This window comes from Rhagoletis zephyria, unplaced genomic scaffold (assembly GCF_001687245.7).
Source record: "Rhagoletis zephyria isolate East Lansing unplaced genomic scaffold, Rhagoletis_zephyria_1.1 Rzeph_scaffold_01998, whole genome shotgun sequence".
NCBI classification, from domain to species: domain Eukaryota; kingdom Metazoa; phylum Arthropoda; class Insecta; order Diptera; family Tephritidae; genus Rhagoletis; species Rhagoletis zephyria.
In genome coordinates, this window is record NW_016159082.1 from 56551 (window position 1) to 71687 (window position 15137).

A 15137-nucleotide genomic window follows, 5' to 3' on the forward strand; every position below is an offset into this window, starting at 1 on the left:
AGACTGCTATAGAAAACAAGGACTTTTCTTTCTTTTTCCCCGTAACATATACATTCATATAAAAAATTAAAGAATAATAAAAAAAAAACCAAAAGGAAAACTGTGCTAACTGAGGATCAAAAGGATGCGCTATTCAAATGACTAGGAGTGTATGTATAGAATCCAATTGACTGTCTATATATGTAGTTTACGGTAATTTATTTGTGCGCGAGATATTTGAATGTTCAATGCCGTCTATTTGGAGGTAGCGTATGTACAGTAGTGAGAAAAATTGTTATGATGTGCGGTACGTAAAGCTACTTAAAGTTGTATTGAAACGTGTGAATAGATTTTAATTTCATTCAAATTTGTTTTTGTTGTATTTGAATATTATTATTTGAGCAAAAGCAAGTTGCTCTGAAATTTTATGACTAGCTAAAGTTTATGTGCTAATATTTGTCAATACTGTAGACTTGTAAGTGCGACGAAGTGCTTATTTTATTTTTACATCCATATGTCCATGCGTATGTAAATACTTTTAATATCTCAGTCTGAGCTGTTATTTGAGAGTAGCTTACGTATTTGTAGGTATATATACATACATACATACATCTTATACATTGAGCATGTATACATATGTATGTATGTATGCACATACTTATATTTGTATTATTGTAAAAAGTCGAATATGAATGATAAGTAATCGGTCACGTTCGATTGCCCGCAGTAATTACACAGGCACAATAGCAAAACGTTGACTTACATAAAATTAAGTCGCCCTACTACCCATCTGACCATAAGTATTAGAAAAAAAGAAGCCATTTAGGAGCCCATATTTTAGATCGCTTAAGCGATTTTGGTCTAGTTCCATAAAGTACGCCAGTTTTTTCTCTTCTCTAACAAACTGACGCTAATTGGAAATGCCAAGTGAACCCAAGGGAACAATTATATGACACAGTTCAAATTTAATGTAACGAGGATGAGATTTTTGATGCTGTTTTTTCAACTTTTTTCATAGATTGGTATAAGAGAAACTTGAATAATTGGACCAAAATTATTCCGATTTGTACTTATGAGATATCATTGGAATTAAAGGTATTCTCTCACTCTTTTTATTTCTTTGCAAATAAACTCATTCAAAGTATGAAAGAGAAAGGTAGGATGAACGAGCGTCATTCCAAGTTGAATTAGGATGTTTCGGTGTTTGAAAAAAAAATGGGACGTGAATGAGTTTTTTTTTTACGGCGGAAAACCCGCAACTCTTTTTGGTGATGCAGTCTAATGTACATATGTACATACATATGTATGTAAATATTTATACATGCAATAACAAACTTACCAATCTGGTTGTATTAGATAATTGCGATCATCATATGATATTAATTCTTTAATTTCATTTATTGTGATGCCATAAAGTCGTCGCACTAACGATTCCACATCCTCTGATGTTACTTTCGGCTTAATATTTGATCCTGGTTTTAGTATATTATTTTGATTCGCATTACTAGAGGTCTCATCGCCATTGGCGTTGTTATTGGTAGTCGCTGGCGCTTCACTATTATTATTCGCAACAATACATTTATTAGCTAAATCATATTCATGATTCAATGTATAGGATTTTTTCCTTAAACTGGTCAATTCCACATTATTCCACTGTTCCATGATTTGACCGCACTGGTTTTTTCCTCGTCTCGTAATAACTAATTGATATTTTTACGTTAACCCTTCGAATTAAACAAAAACAAAAATATCGTAAAATAACCAAATGATTTCGAAAATGTGGTTGACGCTTGCCGTTAAGCACTTAACTACTCACCGGCACAAATGCGAATGCTACCCACACAAGCTTCAAACGGTATGCCGTAAAGAATGCCGTTGCTCTTCACCCGGCTGAAACGCAGCAGTTGCTGCTGTTTGCTTATTGTTTGAAAAAAGAAAAAGTATTGTTGTTTTTGCTTTTTTATTAATTTTTATTTCGTGCACTTCATTTGCTGAACTCTTTATTGTTAAAGTTGTTTATCTTTAATTCATTTCAACTCTCAGCGCGACGTCTCAACTGAAGCTGTTTTGCTCTACATAGGCTGTCTAGATGGGACCATGTTCGCCTTATTTGTACGGTCGAGCTGTAGAGAAGAATGCAAAGTAAATGATATAAATGTTATTAGCGCTACTTTAAGATATTCATCATCGTCATGTGTTCATGCACACACTGGCACACAAGTTATGTCGTTTAAAATACAAAACCGCGTATCGTTATTCTACAAAACCGCGTAACTGACATTTGCTGCCAAAAATTGGATTTGCTCACACAAGCTCTTGGCTCAATCCTTACCCATTCGCCCTGAAATATACTAACCAGAAATGAGATTGCTTTATAAAAATGAGAACCATTTTGAAATATGAGTGTTTTTACTCTCTAGAAAATAATTTATGCAACCCCACATACGAGGTTTTGCTTTTTGTTTATACGCGGTTTTGTACTTTAAACGACGATATGTATTTATTTAAGTCACAATCTCTTTCTGAGTTATGATTTTTTTTTATGACATTTCGTAGATGTATACTACATACATATAAGCATGTACATACGTATATATGTAGATACGATATGATAAAGCTGGAACGTCCCTCGTCTTTAGTAAATTGATTGCGTTAAAAAAAAAAGTAGAGACTTAAAGAATAATGGATCATTTTTGAATTCTCGAGTAAATAGAAATTTAAGTAAATTTTACTGAAAAGACGCTAAATAATAATAGACAAGTGCTAAATTGGTATTCGAGCACCTTCCATGAACTAAGCATTCATACATACATACATGCATTTCGTAAATACATACATATATTTACATTATGATGCATATAGCATGTATGTACATATGTATGTATGCTCACTGATAGCTAGCTACGATTATCTTTTAAATCGCCTTATTTTATAAACACGCAATTCAAAGTTTATGAACATATAATCAAATTATATTGTTAAGTTTAATTCTAAAATTTTATTAAATTCGTTAGGAGTAAAATATAATAAATCTCGTTGAATGGCGCTTGCAATACCTACATATGTATATTTCTCGATGACATTACAGCGCACCTTAAATGTACATATCGTCGGTGATACTGCAAAACGGTCTATCCTCTCTGGTGCTTAATTGAGGCTGTAACGATTTGCAGATGCATTCCGGTGCAAGTAGGATACCATATAGTGTAGACATAGACCGTTTTGCAGTATCACCGACGATATGTATGTATGTACGTTAGTGGTAAACTTGAAAACTTTTCAGAAAGCTGGAGGAATAATAGTCTAGATAAGATACAAATCCATGGTCGTGGCATATCGGCTGGTCATAAGGATCAACCTATACTGGAATGTAAAGAAACGTAAATCAATATATGTACATATAACACTATCTAATGTCAATAGAAAATTACACATTCTTGAAGAAAACGACTGCAAATTATAGTCTATTCCCTCATTTTTCACTTTAATATTTAACAAATGATTTAATTAAAGTTGCATAAATACACATTCCGGCAGGTTCTGCAATTCATTTGAGTCAACTTCGGTTTGAATTTAAATTGGAAGGGATTGAAATTCACTCGGAAGTAAATTGCAGAACCTGCCCGATTATTATCTAGAATTCGTCCCACGGCAGTCGGGTCTACGTAATCGGAATGCGGTCACTCCTGCATTATTTCACAAAAGATATTTGGTTAGTTTTTATACATACCTGTAAAGAAATAAAAAGCCTAGATATGGATTTTCTTTATTAAGGCAACGGATATGTATGCTGCTACTCTATGTACATACATATTCATACATAATTAAGAATATCTCTCTGTACTATTTTTATGACTGTCGCAAATACGTACAAGAAGAGAAAAAAATTACATTTAATAGTAGAACCAATTGAAAAAGTTTTCCACATGCATTTAATCTTCACAATTTAGAAAAAATGCTTTAATCTTATCACAAATGTGTAAATATATGAGTAGCCATAGTAATAATATTTTGGCGCTTACACTTCTACCAAGGTACATTGAACAGGTAGTATCAGTAGAGCAGCTGATTTGATTTATTTTCAAATTATTTGGTCTCGAAAATGTCAAATATTTTTAATTTTTTCTCACAAAAATTCTGAATTGTTAAAATCCATTTGCATGTGAAACCTTTTTCCATACAAAACAAGCGATTGAATAGCAGCTTTTGGAACGTTCGCCCAACTCGGCAGCACGACCGCTGATTACTGGGCCTTGCAAAGGATGGATCAATGCTTCGAGAAGCAAACAAATTTACTAGGAAAGAAAGTTGCATCAATTTTTATTTTTTCCAATTTCAATTTTTTATTTTTTATAATTTTTTGTATTTCACATGGCACGCTTTGATTTAGAAGAAAAAATTCAGAACAGTTTTTGACACTTTCGATACCAGAAGCAACAACAAAATACACGCAAATGTTGTTTTTGCTCTACTGATAGTACCTGTTTAATGTGCCTTGACTTCTACTAAGTGTTTGGCATAGCTTCTACTTCAATTTGTGGTATAAAGTATTGATGTTATTATAGAAATGGAGGGACCTACAATTTCACGCCGCCTCCGAACGGCAAATGGATTTTATGAGAAGTCTTTTCATGTCAGAAATACACTCGGAGGTTTGCCATTGCCAGCTGAAGAGCGACCGCTGTTAGAAAAAACCTTTTCTAACTTACATAGATGTTGCTCGGCCAGAGATCGGATCGAACCAGGGCCTAATGGAGTGGTATTACACATCTCTAAACACTCAGTCATTATTTTTCGTATAATCAGTGACTTACTACACATTTTCGCACTTGTGCAAATGTTTAGAAAGTGCAAAGTTGTAATTAGAGAGATCAAGTGAAATACTAATAGTAGGTAATAGTTAAATTTGACTTTTTAATTGGGATGAAAATGATGACAACGTGGGGGTGACAACAAATGGCTTATATGTATGTATGTATGTACATATCGTCCCCCTTTTGCCAGAAGCATGAATGTGCAAATTTACCAATACTGAGTTATTGGGTTGACTGGATTAACCCTTGGATGTTCATTATTATACCAAAACCCGGAATACCATGCATACACGGAGACCACATACATATCTTACAATGTCAATTACATGAGTGTACCCAATTAACATTGGGCTTGGTTAACATTTCGAAAATGATTGGAAAACCAATATTTTTTTCGAGTCTCACCTTCGATAACGTATGTGGAATAGGTTATTATTTGGTTCGAGAACAAGGTCTTTCTCCAGTAAAACGGAACCTTCGTTATCCAAAGTATTTTCCCTTTATTATGAAATCGAAATTCAGCCCATTGTCGAATTGAAATTTAAATGAGAGGGTGATTGTTTTATATTTACCTTCGAAAATGAGCTACTGGTTCTATTTTTTTTTTTACGAACTCATGTCGGGTGTATTTCCAATATACTATGAACGTTGGAAAACTAAGGTTGGTTATAAGTTCGATATGTATATCGGGTATCGAAGGTCATTTTCGAAAGTTTGCCAAAATGTTTATCGGGTAGAGTTAAGTCTCGCAAGAAAACTTTCAATCTTGATTTCCGATATGTATGACTTGATGGCGATACGTACATAATATGTACTACTCGCATTGCATTTTTAAGACCTCAAACTATTTTTCTGGTTAATAATACCTTTCTCTCAGTCGTGGCATGCATACATACGTATGTATATATTAACAAATCAAATCCTTGCAAAAATATAGAAACCCATACAAAGCTAATTCTATTTAGTATCAAGAATCAAATAGTAACCAGATTTGAATTACAGCGGTGGGTCCTTATCGCTGAAGGGGTTAACAAAAAATCGACTTTTCACTTTCTAGGTATTGGCATAGGTTATTCGTATTTGGATGAGAGTGGCACCGGACAAGGATACGTTTTCCAACTTCGTTGTATTCTATCTTCTTTGCTCGAAGTTTAACCCAGTAATAATAGTAAGAAAGGAAGAAATTCGTTCTTAAAATAAGATACAAAGCAGACTTTTATGAAAATAACATGAAGCGGAATATAGAAAAGTTTGGAATACTTACAACATTCAAATTCGCTTGAAACTGCATTTTATAATTTACCATTATTGCCCACCCTTTTTCAAGAGTGTAACTAACGGATAGATTTTGAAAGATACATGGTTGACGAAAAAAATATTACCTCCATTAAACCTTCCCTTAAAGCATGCAGTCCTTGCTCCGAAATTCAAAATCTAGCCTACCTTGATAGGGTAGACTGATGAAACCTGGGAGGTTAGTCCGTAATGCGATGCGAAAACAAATGATTCGGGGGTTACTGCCTATTGCATCGCATTTCTCTGTCGTATAGAATTACAGGGTAGCCCCCTAGATTAAAATTTTAATGGCAAAATAATGCTGAATCCTTGCATGGACCATACAGTTTATTGCTTCCAATGAAACATGTTTCTCCTAAAATGTGGAATAGTGTGCCGAGATGACGATCTTTGGTCCGTTTTCACCAGTTCTATATTGTGAAGGAGAACTGAACATTTTCAAATCGACGATGTGTTTGGTCATAAATATTAACATTAGTTATTTACATGGTCATACGTACCTTCTGCTCCGAATATCTATAATCACCAACCTTTTGTACGGTTTATATAACTAATACGCAGATTGGTGATAATTTATCGATTTATGCAAATAAAATTTTGTTTGATGGTACTACGCATAATATTTAAATGCACTTTTCTATGCACATATAAAGTTCTACTTTTCCATGTTTACTAAACAAATAATTCCGTTGTTGTAATTTGTAAATTACAGGGGAAGGAACCAGCTGATTTGATAAATGCGAAAGCTCTGGGCAAAAGCTCTAAATTGGGTGCCAGTTTTGTAAAACGCGAAAAAAATATACAACAAAAGTATTTACAATTTTAAATTTGCAACGAAAGTGTTTATAGATTTAAGGTTTCGTATTAAATAACAAATATGTTAATATTGAAGAAAAGCGCAAAGCTTCATTTTTTCTTTGTTAAAAAAAAAAAATTGTTTCCAAGTGCAACCCTTCAATTGCATTCCGTTCACGGTGCACATATGACATTTGTATGTAAACATAACCAAAGAAAGTTTGTTGACGAATTTCCTGAATTAAAATTCTTTGCGAATCTCCTTACAATGGATCAATTGTATATTGAAATAGAGATAAACACACGCAATGATAATACAGAAATCTACAGCAGTATTCAGTCATTCATGGCATTATATATGTACAAATATCTACAATCACCTTCAAACATTAAATTAAATTTCGTACGCACCACTATCCAGGGGGGCAAACTGCGCCTCCGTTCAGAATCGTTGAGACGTGAGCTAACCGAGGAAAAGATACATTGCAAAGAGGCGACAAGCGTTGAGGCTATAAGCGACCTTAAATTACCTATTTATGCAAAAGATGAAAATACCTTCATAGCAGGCATGTGTGCTGTTTGCAGGGAACTGGTTTCACGACAGGAATGTCCAGAGCGCCGTAAATTACTGGGCTTCAAAGGTGCCTGCTTGTTAGCCCCAGCGGAGGCATCCATTTGGACACGGTTTTGCGAAGTAGATGTCGTCGATGCAATCAGCCGGTTGTTGTGTACATTGGAATCCGGCGACGCCTTGGATGAGATACCAAAGGTAGTACCACGTTTTGAACGACACATGAACGAACCAGTGCGCATGCATAACATATACAAAACTGCACGTGAACAAGCGCAGCAACAAAACAAGGTAGCAGGCGACAAAAAAAAGGGAAAAGTTATATTCGATTGTAGCATACCTAAGGAGCAATTGCCTATTGAGCACCGTTTTGCAGAAGGAATCGCCTTTACTATAGCCGATATATTGTTATACACATTCATGCGTTTAATATTTAGGAATTGTGATGATATGTTGGTGCATTTTCCACTTATCAATACGTGGCTGAGTGAGGTAAGTTGACCAATAACTTGTGCACCGATTACGTATGGCGACCGAACTTCAGTTGCTGAAAATTTATTAAAGATGGCAACTGAGTTCCTATATTGGCAACTGCATTTTTGTGGTTTCCGCAAAACTTTTTATTGCGATTAATTTCACTCAAATGTACCTTAAAATTCACTTAATTGCCTAGCGGTAACCCAACTCCGGTTGCGTTGCTATCCGTAATCGACCCATTAATAAAATCTTAACTTTAAAGTATCATTTTACCGTGTCATATACAGATTGACACTTTTGATCGCACCTGTGGACAAATATTAAATGAATTGTACCTGCATCAATCAGCTAATCAATCAATTCCGTTACTTAAAATTCCCGATTGCGAAGCTGCCAGTCTATACAAGAGCGATCCTAAGCGATATAAGCCGCGCAATCGAATTTTTACCGATCAAAGTGAAGTCGATGCAGCTCTGAATAAATTAGAAATGTTGCAACTGAAGTTTAACAGTGAGTCGGCAACGACATTTGAGGAGAAACATATTGATTGGGATGCTCTAGAACCAGAACATGAAAAGAGTTCGGCGTTACCCCGAGAACGTATTATACGGAAACGCCAACAACTACAAAATGTTGCTAACGCGGTCATATCATTAACAAACCCAAACGAGAGAATCGTTGATTTCTGCAGTGGGACAGGTCATTTGGGCATATTGCTGGCATTGCAATTACCTAAGTGCACCATAATATTGATGGAAAATAAAGCAATTTCCTTAGAACGCGCGAAGCAGCGTGCCACTGAGTTGGGACTGAAAAACTGCAGATTCTATCAGTGTAATATTGATTACTTCGAGGGTAATTTTGATGTCGGCACCTCGTTGCATGCGTGCGGCACGGCCACTGACATTGTGCTTCAACAGTGTCGGCGCTCGCACGCAAAGTTTGCTTGTTGTCCTTGCTGCTACGGATCGCTACAACCAATGCCACACATTCCATATCCCTTGAGTGACCGCTTTCGCGGAGTGTTGACTGAAAGAGATTATTTGTTTATAGCACATACCGCTGACCAAGCACATGAACTGGGTACCTTAAACTGCCGCCCAGAAACTACACGACAAGGGCAGCTATGTATGGATATTGTTGATACTGACCGCAAGCTGCAAGCGGAAGAAGTTGGTTATGAAGTTCTATTGACGCGCCTAAAACCAGAACAATGTACACCTAAAAATCGTTTATTGGTCGGACGTATTCCAAGTGCTAGCTGACATGTGTGCACATAAAATTTGTTTGCATGATTTAAGGCATGCCTGCCTCTTATATTGTTTTTTTTTAGAAATTAAATGGTGCAAATTTTAATAAAAAAATTGTTATTCTTTTATTTCTTCAAACAGTGCAAACACCATTTCATTGAGATTGTATCGAAACTCGATTTGTGTTGCGCACCCACTCAATAAATCGTGTTTTAGCCCCACAACATTTTTGCTTTTCATTTATATAAATTGTTTTTATTTTTTCTATGCCTTAAATAAGAATAGTCCACCTCGCAACGCCAGCACCAAATGGAGTACGGAGCCACCTTGAACTTTGTAATCGGCGGCGGTTTTGTCGTCATTCCTGGAAGAGAAAAGCACATTTACTGCGGCGTAGAATCCATTTGAATAAAAAAATATATCAACTAAATACATCTGCCCAAAAGATAATTTAGGTAGGCCTTCTTAAGTAAAGTGCTTCCTTGCATGCCTTCTAGAAGGGCCTTATCCATTTACAATTTACGCGAATGCATAAATTTATATTGTTTAGCATTACAAATGAATTTAAATAGACATTATAAGTGGCAATAACACATATTTCAAACAAACCGTAAGCAAATACTTCAGAGATATATCATTTTTATAAATTAAGGAAGCAACTGTAAAAGAACATCTCCAAAAGTCCTTCTGGACTACGTCCTATAAAAGCCCTTCTGGAAGTCCTTCCATGAGTAGCGAAAGAAGCCCTTCAATTTGTGCCACTTCATAGAAAAAGGAAAGGAATGTAGAGTGGAAGACATCTTGACTCTCGGGCTTTTAACTCCTGAAATTATCTACTGGGTGTGCTCGTTTGGAATAGTAGTTTATGTCGGAAAGTTGGCTTTAGTGTAATGCGGCATTCCCTTTATTCTTTAAACGACAAGGAATTTTTTGACGAGACTTAATAAGAATATTGATTTGCTACTATCGGAACTATTTTTTGCACGTTTATTTGCGAAAAGTTCTTCAACGGCTTGGCGCCAGTGAGTCATTCGCAATTATGCAGCGAATGCCGCTTTATACTAAAGCCAGCCTTTCAACATAAGCTACTATTCTATACGACTACAGAAATATTTGATGCCATTAGGTTTGTTTGATATGAAAATAAAGCAAGTTATATTAAAAAAAAAAAAATACTCCTATATACATAATTTAAGTGCCTTACATTTGCTTTCCAGAGAAGATGAGTCGCTGCTGTTGTGGTGGTATACCTTCCTTTTCCTCTACTCGTTCCTTGATTCTGTCCACTTTGTCTGTAGGCTCAATGTCGATTTCGATTTCCTTACCGGTTAATGTCTAGCATAATAATAGATGAAAATTAATTATATGTATGTAAGTCAAGATGTCCATAAGCAGCCTGCGGAATTGAAGCCCCGCATTGCATCAACAATGATTCGCGAATTCATCCAGAAAATTCAATCATTGCCTACTCACCTTCACTTTAATCAACATGTTGCGTGCGAATGTGTAGGAAAATTGTTGAAATTGCTGCAGTAAATATTATTCGAAATGGTTTTATTTTATGCTTTTCACACCGTTTTTGCGTATAGTTTTTATTTTTGCACACAATTTACCGCAACCGCTTTTCCAAAAGTTTAATGTGAAAAGCCAAAATGACGTTTAGTAGCTCGAGTTCCTTGACACTCGCTTATCAGAAAAACGGTAATGAATAATTTTAATACAGGGTGGTAGGTGTGAAAAATGTGTGATTGACGGAAGGCAACGTTAAATGTGCTTCTGTGTTAAATTGCATTAGCGGCTAAATTTATCAAGTTATATACTGAATAAAGTTAATTTACCATGCAATTATTTAATTAATTTACCATGCAATTATTTAATTAATTTTATTAAAACCACCCCAACTGACGTCTTCTCTGTATAATTTCTTCCTGCTTCACAATAATAGCCGCGCACATAATTAGTTCCTCCATGATTAATGCACTGGATACTATGTATTTTTATATGCAAACGCAAAAACTTACTTTTTAACACACCCATTTAGGCAAATAAAATGATTTCAAAGTTTTTATTTAATAAAAGTGTAACTTTTTCTGCAAAATTAATGAAATTGAAAATATTAAGACATGCTTTAGCGTTGCCATAGGTAATCACAAAAATAAACAACCGTAGGAAGAGGGAGAAAAACGTGGTAGCACTCAACTTGCCGGAGTCCACGAAAACTGATAGCGTCGAAAGGCTTAGAGATGACCGTGAGCAGTTAGCTGCTGCCCTTCCACAGGAATTGACCGAAACTCTGTCAACACTGAAACTTCGTAGGCTCGGCCGTCCGGCAGGTAGTAGACCCCGACCGCTGCTAATAGAAACACCCTCTGAGGCGGTTGCTAAATCATTATGGAGAGCAAATTCCAATATGTCTAATATTAAATTCAAACCTGACCTAACACTAGCTCAACGAGATCATCTAACTGCGTTACGCAACGAGCTCAGTGTATCAGACCAGAAGGACAGTAAGACGATTAAATACATTGATGGCATCCCAAGGTTGGTGGACAAACCGAAGCCGCACACGCGCAAGCGAGCAGACAGAGCGCCAAAAAACTAATAATTTACTATCAGAATACAAGGGGGTTGCGGACAAAGCTTAAGGATTTCTTAACCTCCACCGCAAGCCTCGAAGCAGATGTTATATGTGTCAGCGAATCGTGGTTGCACTCGTCTATCTCGGACGGCGAAGTTATCGATGGTACATATGCTATTTTTAGAAAGGATAGGGATCAACTAACAAGCAGCTACGACCGTGGTGGAGGTGTATTCATAGCAGTCAGGAGGGGTATCCGTGCTGAACTGGTGGCAACAGTCCACGATCACATAGAGCAAGTGCTAGTAAAAATTAGGGGTCTAAAATGTGACCTAATCATAGGATGTGTATATATCCCACCTTATTCACAACCGGAGACGTACAAAGCCCACTTGGAAACAGTGTCTTATATCAATGCAACGAACGCGAATTGTAAACTACTAATCATTGGCGATTATAACTTTCCTAGTAGCTCGAGCCCTGAAAATTGTGAAATTCTCACCCACACAGAATATATTCTTAGTGGATGTCAACAAGCCAACAAAGTGCCAAATTTCAAAGGCCAGTCATTGGATCTTTGTTTCAGCAACATCGAAGTAACGGTTGAAAGAACTGATCCTGTTGTCACTGAGGACGGATACCACCCTGCCTTGAGTGTGAACGTTCATTTCCAATCAAATCTGAATGTGACCACCCCCAAAACATATTTATTTAAACAAGCTGACTATCCGGGACTCAATCATTTCTTCTCAAACATAAACTGGATAGACCTTTACAAGCTTGATACGATCGATGAAAAAGTTAACCTATTTTATACACTAGTCTTTGAAGGTATCGCGCGGTTTGTTCCAGTAGTTCGCAGGAGAAACAATGAATTCCCTATCTGGTTTACTAAGCAATTGATAACAAAAATTAAACTTAAAAAGGCTGCTCACGCTTTTTATAAGAAGAATAACTCAAGCGTTAGTTATAGCAGGTTTCGTGCTCTACGGCTCGAGTGTAAAACCATCAGTGCAGCCTGTTATAAGGAATACGTCGCTAGGGTGGAAAGCAGTATCAACACAGATGCAAACAAGTTCTGGAGCTATATTAAAAATAAACGGCGAAATTGCATTGATATTCCAACAACTGTAACATGGGAAAGTACGTCAGCAAGTAATGAAGAAGTAAGTAACCTATTTGCTTCGTATTTCAAAAGTATATATACCCACCGTCCATGGCCGGGTAATATTGGCATAGACACATCACATCTGACAGGAAGTGACGCTGATTTAAACAACTTTGACACCTGCTATAACGATGTCTTTACACAGCTCTTAAAACTAAATGCTCGAAAAGGGGCAGGCCCAGATGGGTTGCCAAACGTGTTTTTGAAAAACTGTGCTTTTAGCCTTTGCGAACCAATATGTCACATCTTCAGCAAATCCCTTCAAACAGGGATCTTCCCCTCTGCCTGGAAGGTAGCTTATATTAGCCCTATTCATAAGTCCGGCCCGAGATCAAATGTCTGTAATTATCGACCAATATGCATTCAGTCATCGCTGGCTAAGCTACTGGAGAAAATGGTACTACCCCGTATGACCTTTGCTTTCAAAAACATTATAACTACCAGGCAACACGGATTCATTGGTGGCAGGTCAACGGCCACTAACCTGTATCAGTATATTAATTACGCTTTGGACGCAATGGGCGACAGCAAAGATGTCCATGCAATTTATACGGATTTCAGCAAGGCTTTTGACATGGTGGACCATGGCATACTAATCCAGAAACTTGGCTCTTATGGAGTAAAAGGGAACGCTTTGGAATGGTTTCGATCCTACCTGTGTAATAGGCATCTGCAAGTCAGAGTTAATTGCCACATATCGAGCAGTTTTGTTACAACATCAGGGGTGCCACAAGGGTCACACTTGGGCCCAATTCTGTTTAATATCTTTGTGAATGACATAGGTAACCAATTTAAATCGGAACACCTACTGTATGCTGACGACCTAAAAATTTTTAATCAAATAACTAGTACAGATGACATGAGTAAATTACAGAATGATATCAATAGCCTAAGTGTCTGGTGCACATCAAATAAGCTTAGTCTAAACATAAGTAAATGTGTTGTCATGTCATTTTCACGTTCGCATAAGCCACACCCACCCGTATACTGGTTGAACGGCCAAAAGCTGCAGGTGGTCACCACTATCAAGGACCTTGGAGTAACGGTTGACAACGAGTTGAACTTTGCTAATCACATTAACGACATATCGCTACGTGCACATAGAGTGTTGGGCCTCATTATTAGGTCTGGCAGAGATTTCCGCGACCCATACACACTCATACGCCTGTTTGATGCATTGGTTAAACCTATACTCGTATATTGCAATATTGTCTGGGCGCCTTCCTCTGACCAGCTTGTAAACCGACTGGAATCTACTCAGCGTAAGTTCTGTAAATACTTATCCTGGTTTTCAAACTCAGTGGCAGCAGAGATGAGCACGGATGATGTCTATAACTACTTCAAAATTAACAGCCTGTCGTGTGGAAGGCAGGCTTGTGACCTGCTTTTCTTTTATAAACTTGTTAACGGCATCGTTATCTCACCTGAGATTTTAGCTCAATTTTCTCTCATTTGTCCAAGAGCAGGCCTCCGACATAATCGACTACTTGAAATTAAAAAGACCACAAAGAACTACGTGTGGAATGGACCCAGAAGCAGAATCGCTAGATTAGTCAACGAACACAGCTCAACATTGAACTTTTTCGGTGGATCTTACAACCAGTTCACGAAAAATGTAAAGGATCAACTCTATAATCATCGATAACCCCACTTTAAAAATAGCAGATATAACGAATCCTGCTTGAATTCATATTTTAAAAGTCCGAAACATATTGTTCTTATCTGTTTTATTCTTTTATACTTTTCATGTGTGATTGTTTTTAAGCGTAAAGCCGTTTGGCGTTAAGCGTTAAGCATAAATAAATAAATAAAAAATAAATAATAACAATAGTCACCGTTAGATTTCAAATTGCTCTCTTCATATCTAAAGTCCAGTATGCAGCTCTCAAGAAAGAACTTTGACCCCATAATAAGTCTGATAAACAAAAAACAAAAAAAAAACGGACCTCCAAGCATTTAGGAAAAGTATTCGGTTCACAAAGTTGTAGAATTACCTGACGGCACAGCGGGCACAATTGTAGGCTCTGGTCAAATTGAGTAGGTAATAAGGCCATTGTTCGGGAGTTCAAGCTTTTTTCTCTTCGCGACAAATCTAACCCTAACTTACACGCCTAGGTAATTGTCGAATAGGTATCAATCGCTCATACCCCTATTGCTCTCTAGAAGGCAGACTGATTATGTAAATATTTTTTGTATAGTTTCATCTCTG

The 15137-nt window shown here is 36.7% G+C and overlaps 4 protein-coding genes across 7 annotated transcripts in view; 2 read left to right on the forward strand and 2 right to left on the reverse strand.

Annotated features, from left to right (window-relative positions):
• The window catches only part of LOC108365785 (hydroxylysine kinase), a 17463-nt gene extending 9133 nt beyond the window's left edge, over positions 1-8330 (reverse strand). Inside the window, exons 1-3 of one of the 4 annotated variants that reach the window (XM_017619944.1) lie at positions 8268-8330; positions 1796-2102; positions 1319-1703 (exon numbers count right to left, since the gene is read on the reverse strand). In XM_017619944.1, coding sequence (XP_017475433.1) covers positions 1319-1641 — 323 coding nt within the window. In that variant the 5' untranslated portion in view covers positions 1642-1703; positions 1796-2102; positions 8268-8330. Of the gene's footprint in view, positions 1-1318; positions 1704-1795; positions 2421-6589; positions 6800-8267 lie in introns of those variants that run through there. The other 3 variants (XM_017619943.1, XM_017619945.1, XM_017619941.1) reach the window with 3 other exon arrangements.
• On the forward strand, positions 7153-9239 carry LOC108365784 (glutathione S-transferase C-terminal domain-containing protein homolog). The gene is made up of 2 exons (XM_017619940.1): positions 7153-7947; positions 8220-9239. Exons 1-2 carry the CDS (start codon positions 7153-7155, stop codon positions 9195-9197), a joined length of 1773 nt encoding a protein of 590 aa, XP_017475429.1. The 3' UTR covers positions 9198-9239.
• Nedd8 (Nedd8 ubiquitin like modifier) lies at positions 9149-10879 on the reverse strand. The gene is made up of 3 exons (XM_017619946.1): positions 10656-10879; positions 10387-10517; positions 9149-9546 (listed from the first exon to the last, which is right to left on the reverse strand). Exons 1-3 carry the CDS (start codon positions 10671-10673, stop codon positions 9447-9449), a joined length of 249 nt encoding a protein of 82 aa, XP_017475435.1. The 5' UTR covers positions 10674-10879; the 3' UTR covers positions 9149-9446.
• Positions 10880-11416: 537 nt separating this feature from the next.
• Positions 11417-14743, forward strand: LOC108365787 (uncharacterized). The gene is made up of 2 exons (XM_017619947.1): positions 11417-13710; positions 13778-14743. The coding sequence occupies exon 2, from the start codon at positions 13788-13790 to the stop codon at positions 14571-14573; it is 786 nt and encodes a 261-aa protein (XP_017475436.1). The 5' UTR covers positions 11417-13710; positions 13778-13787; the 3' UTR covers positions 14574-14743.
• The last annotated feature ends 394 nt before the right edge of the window (positions 14744-15137 follow it).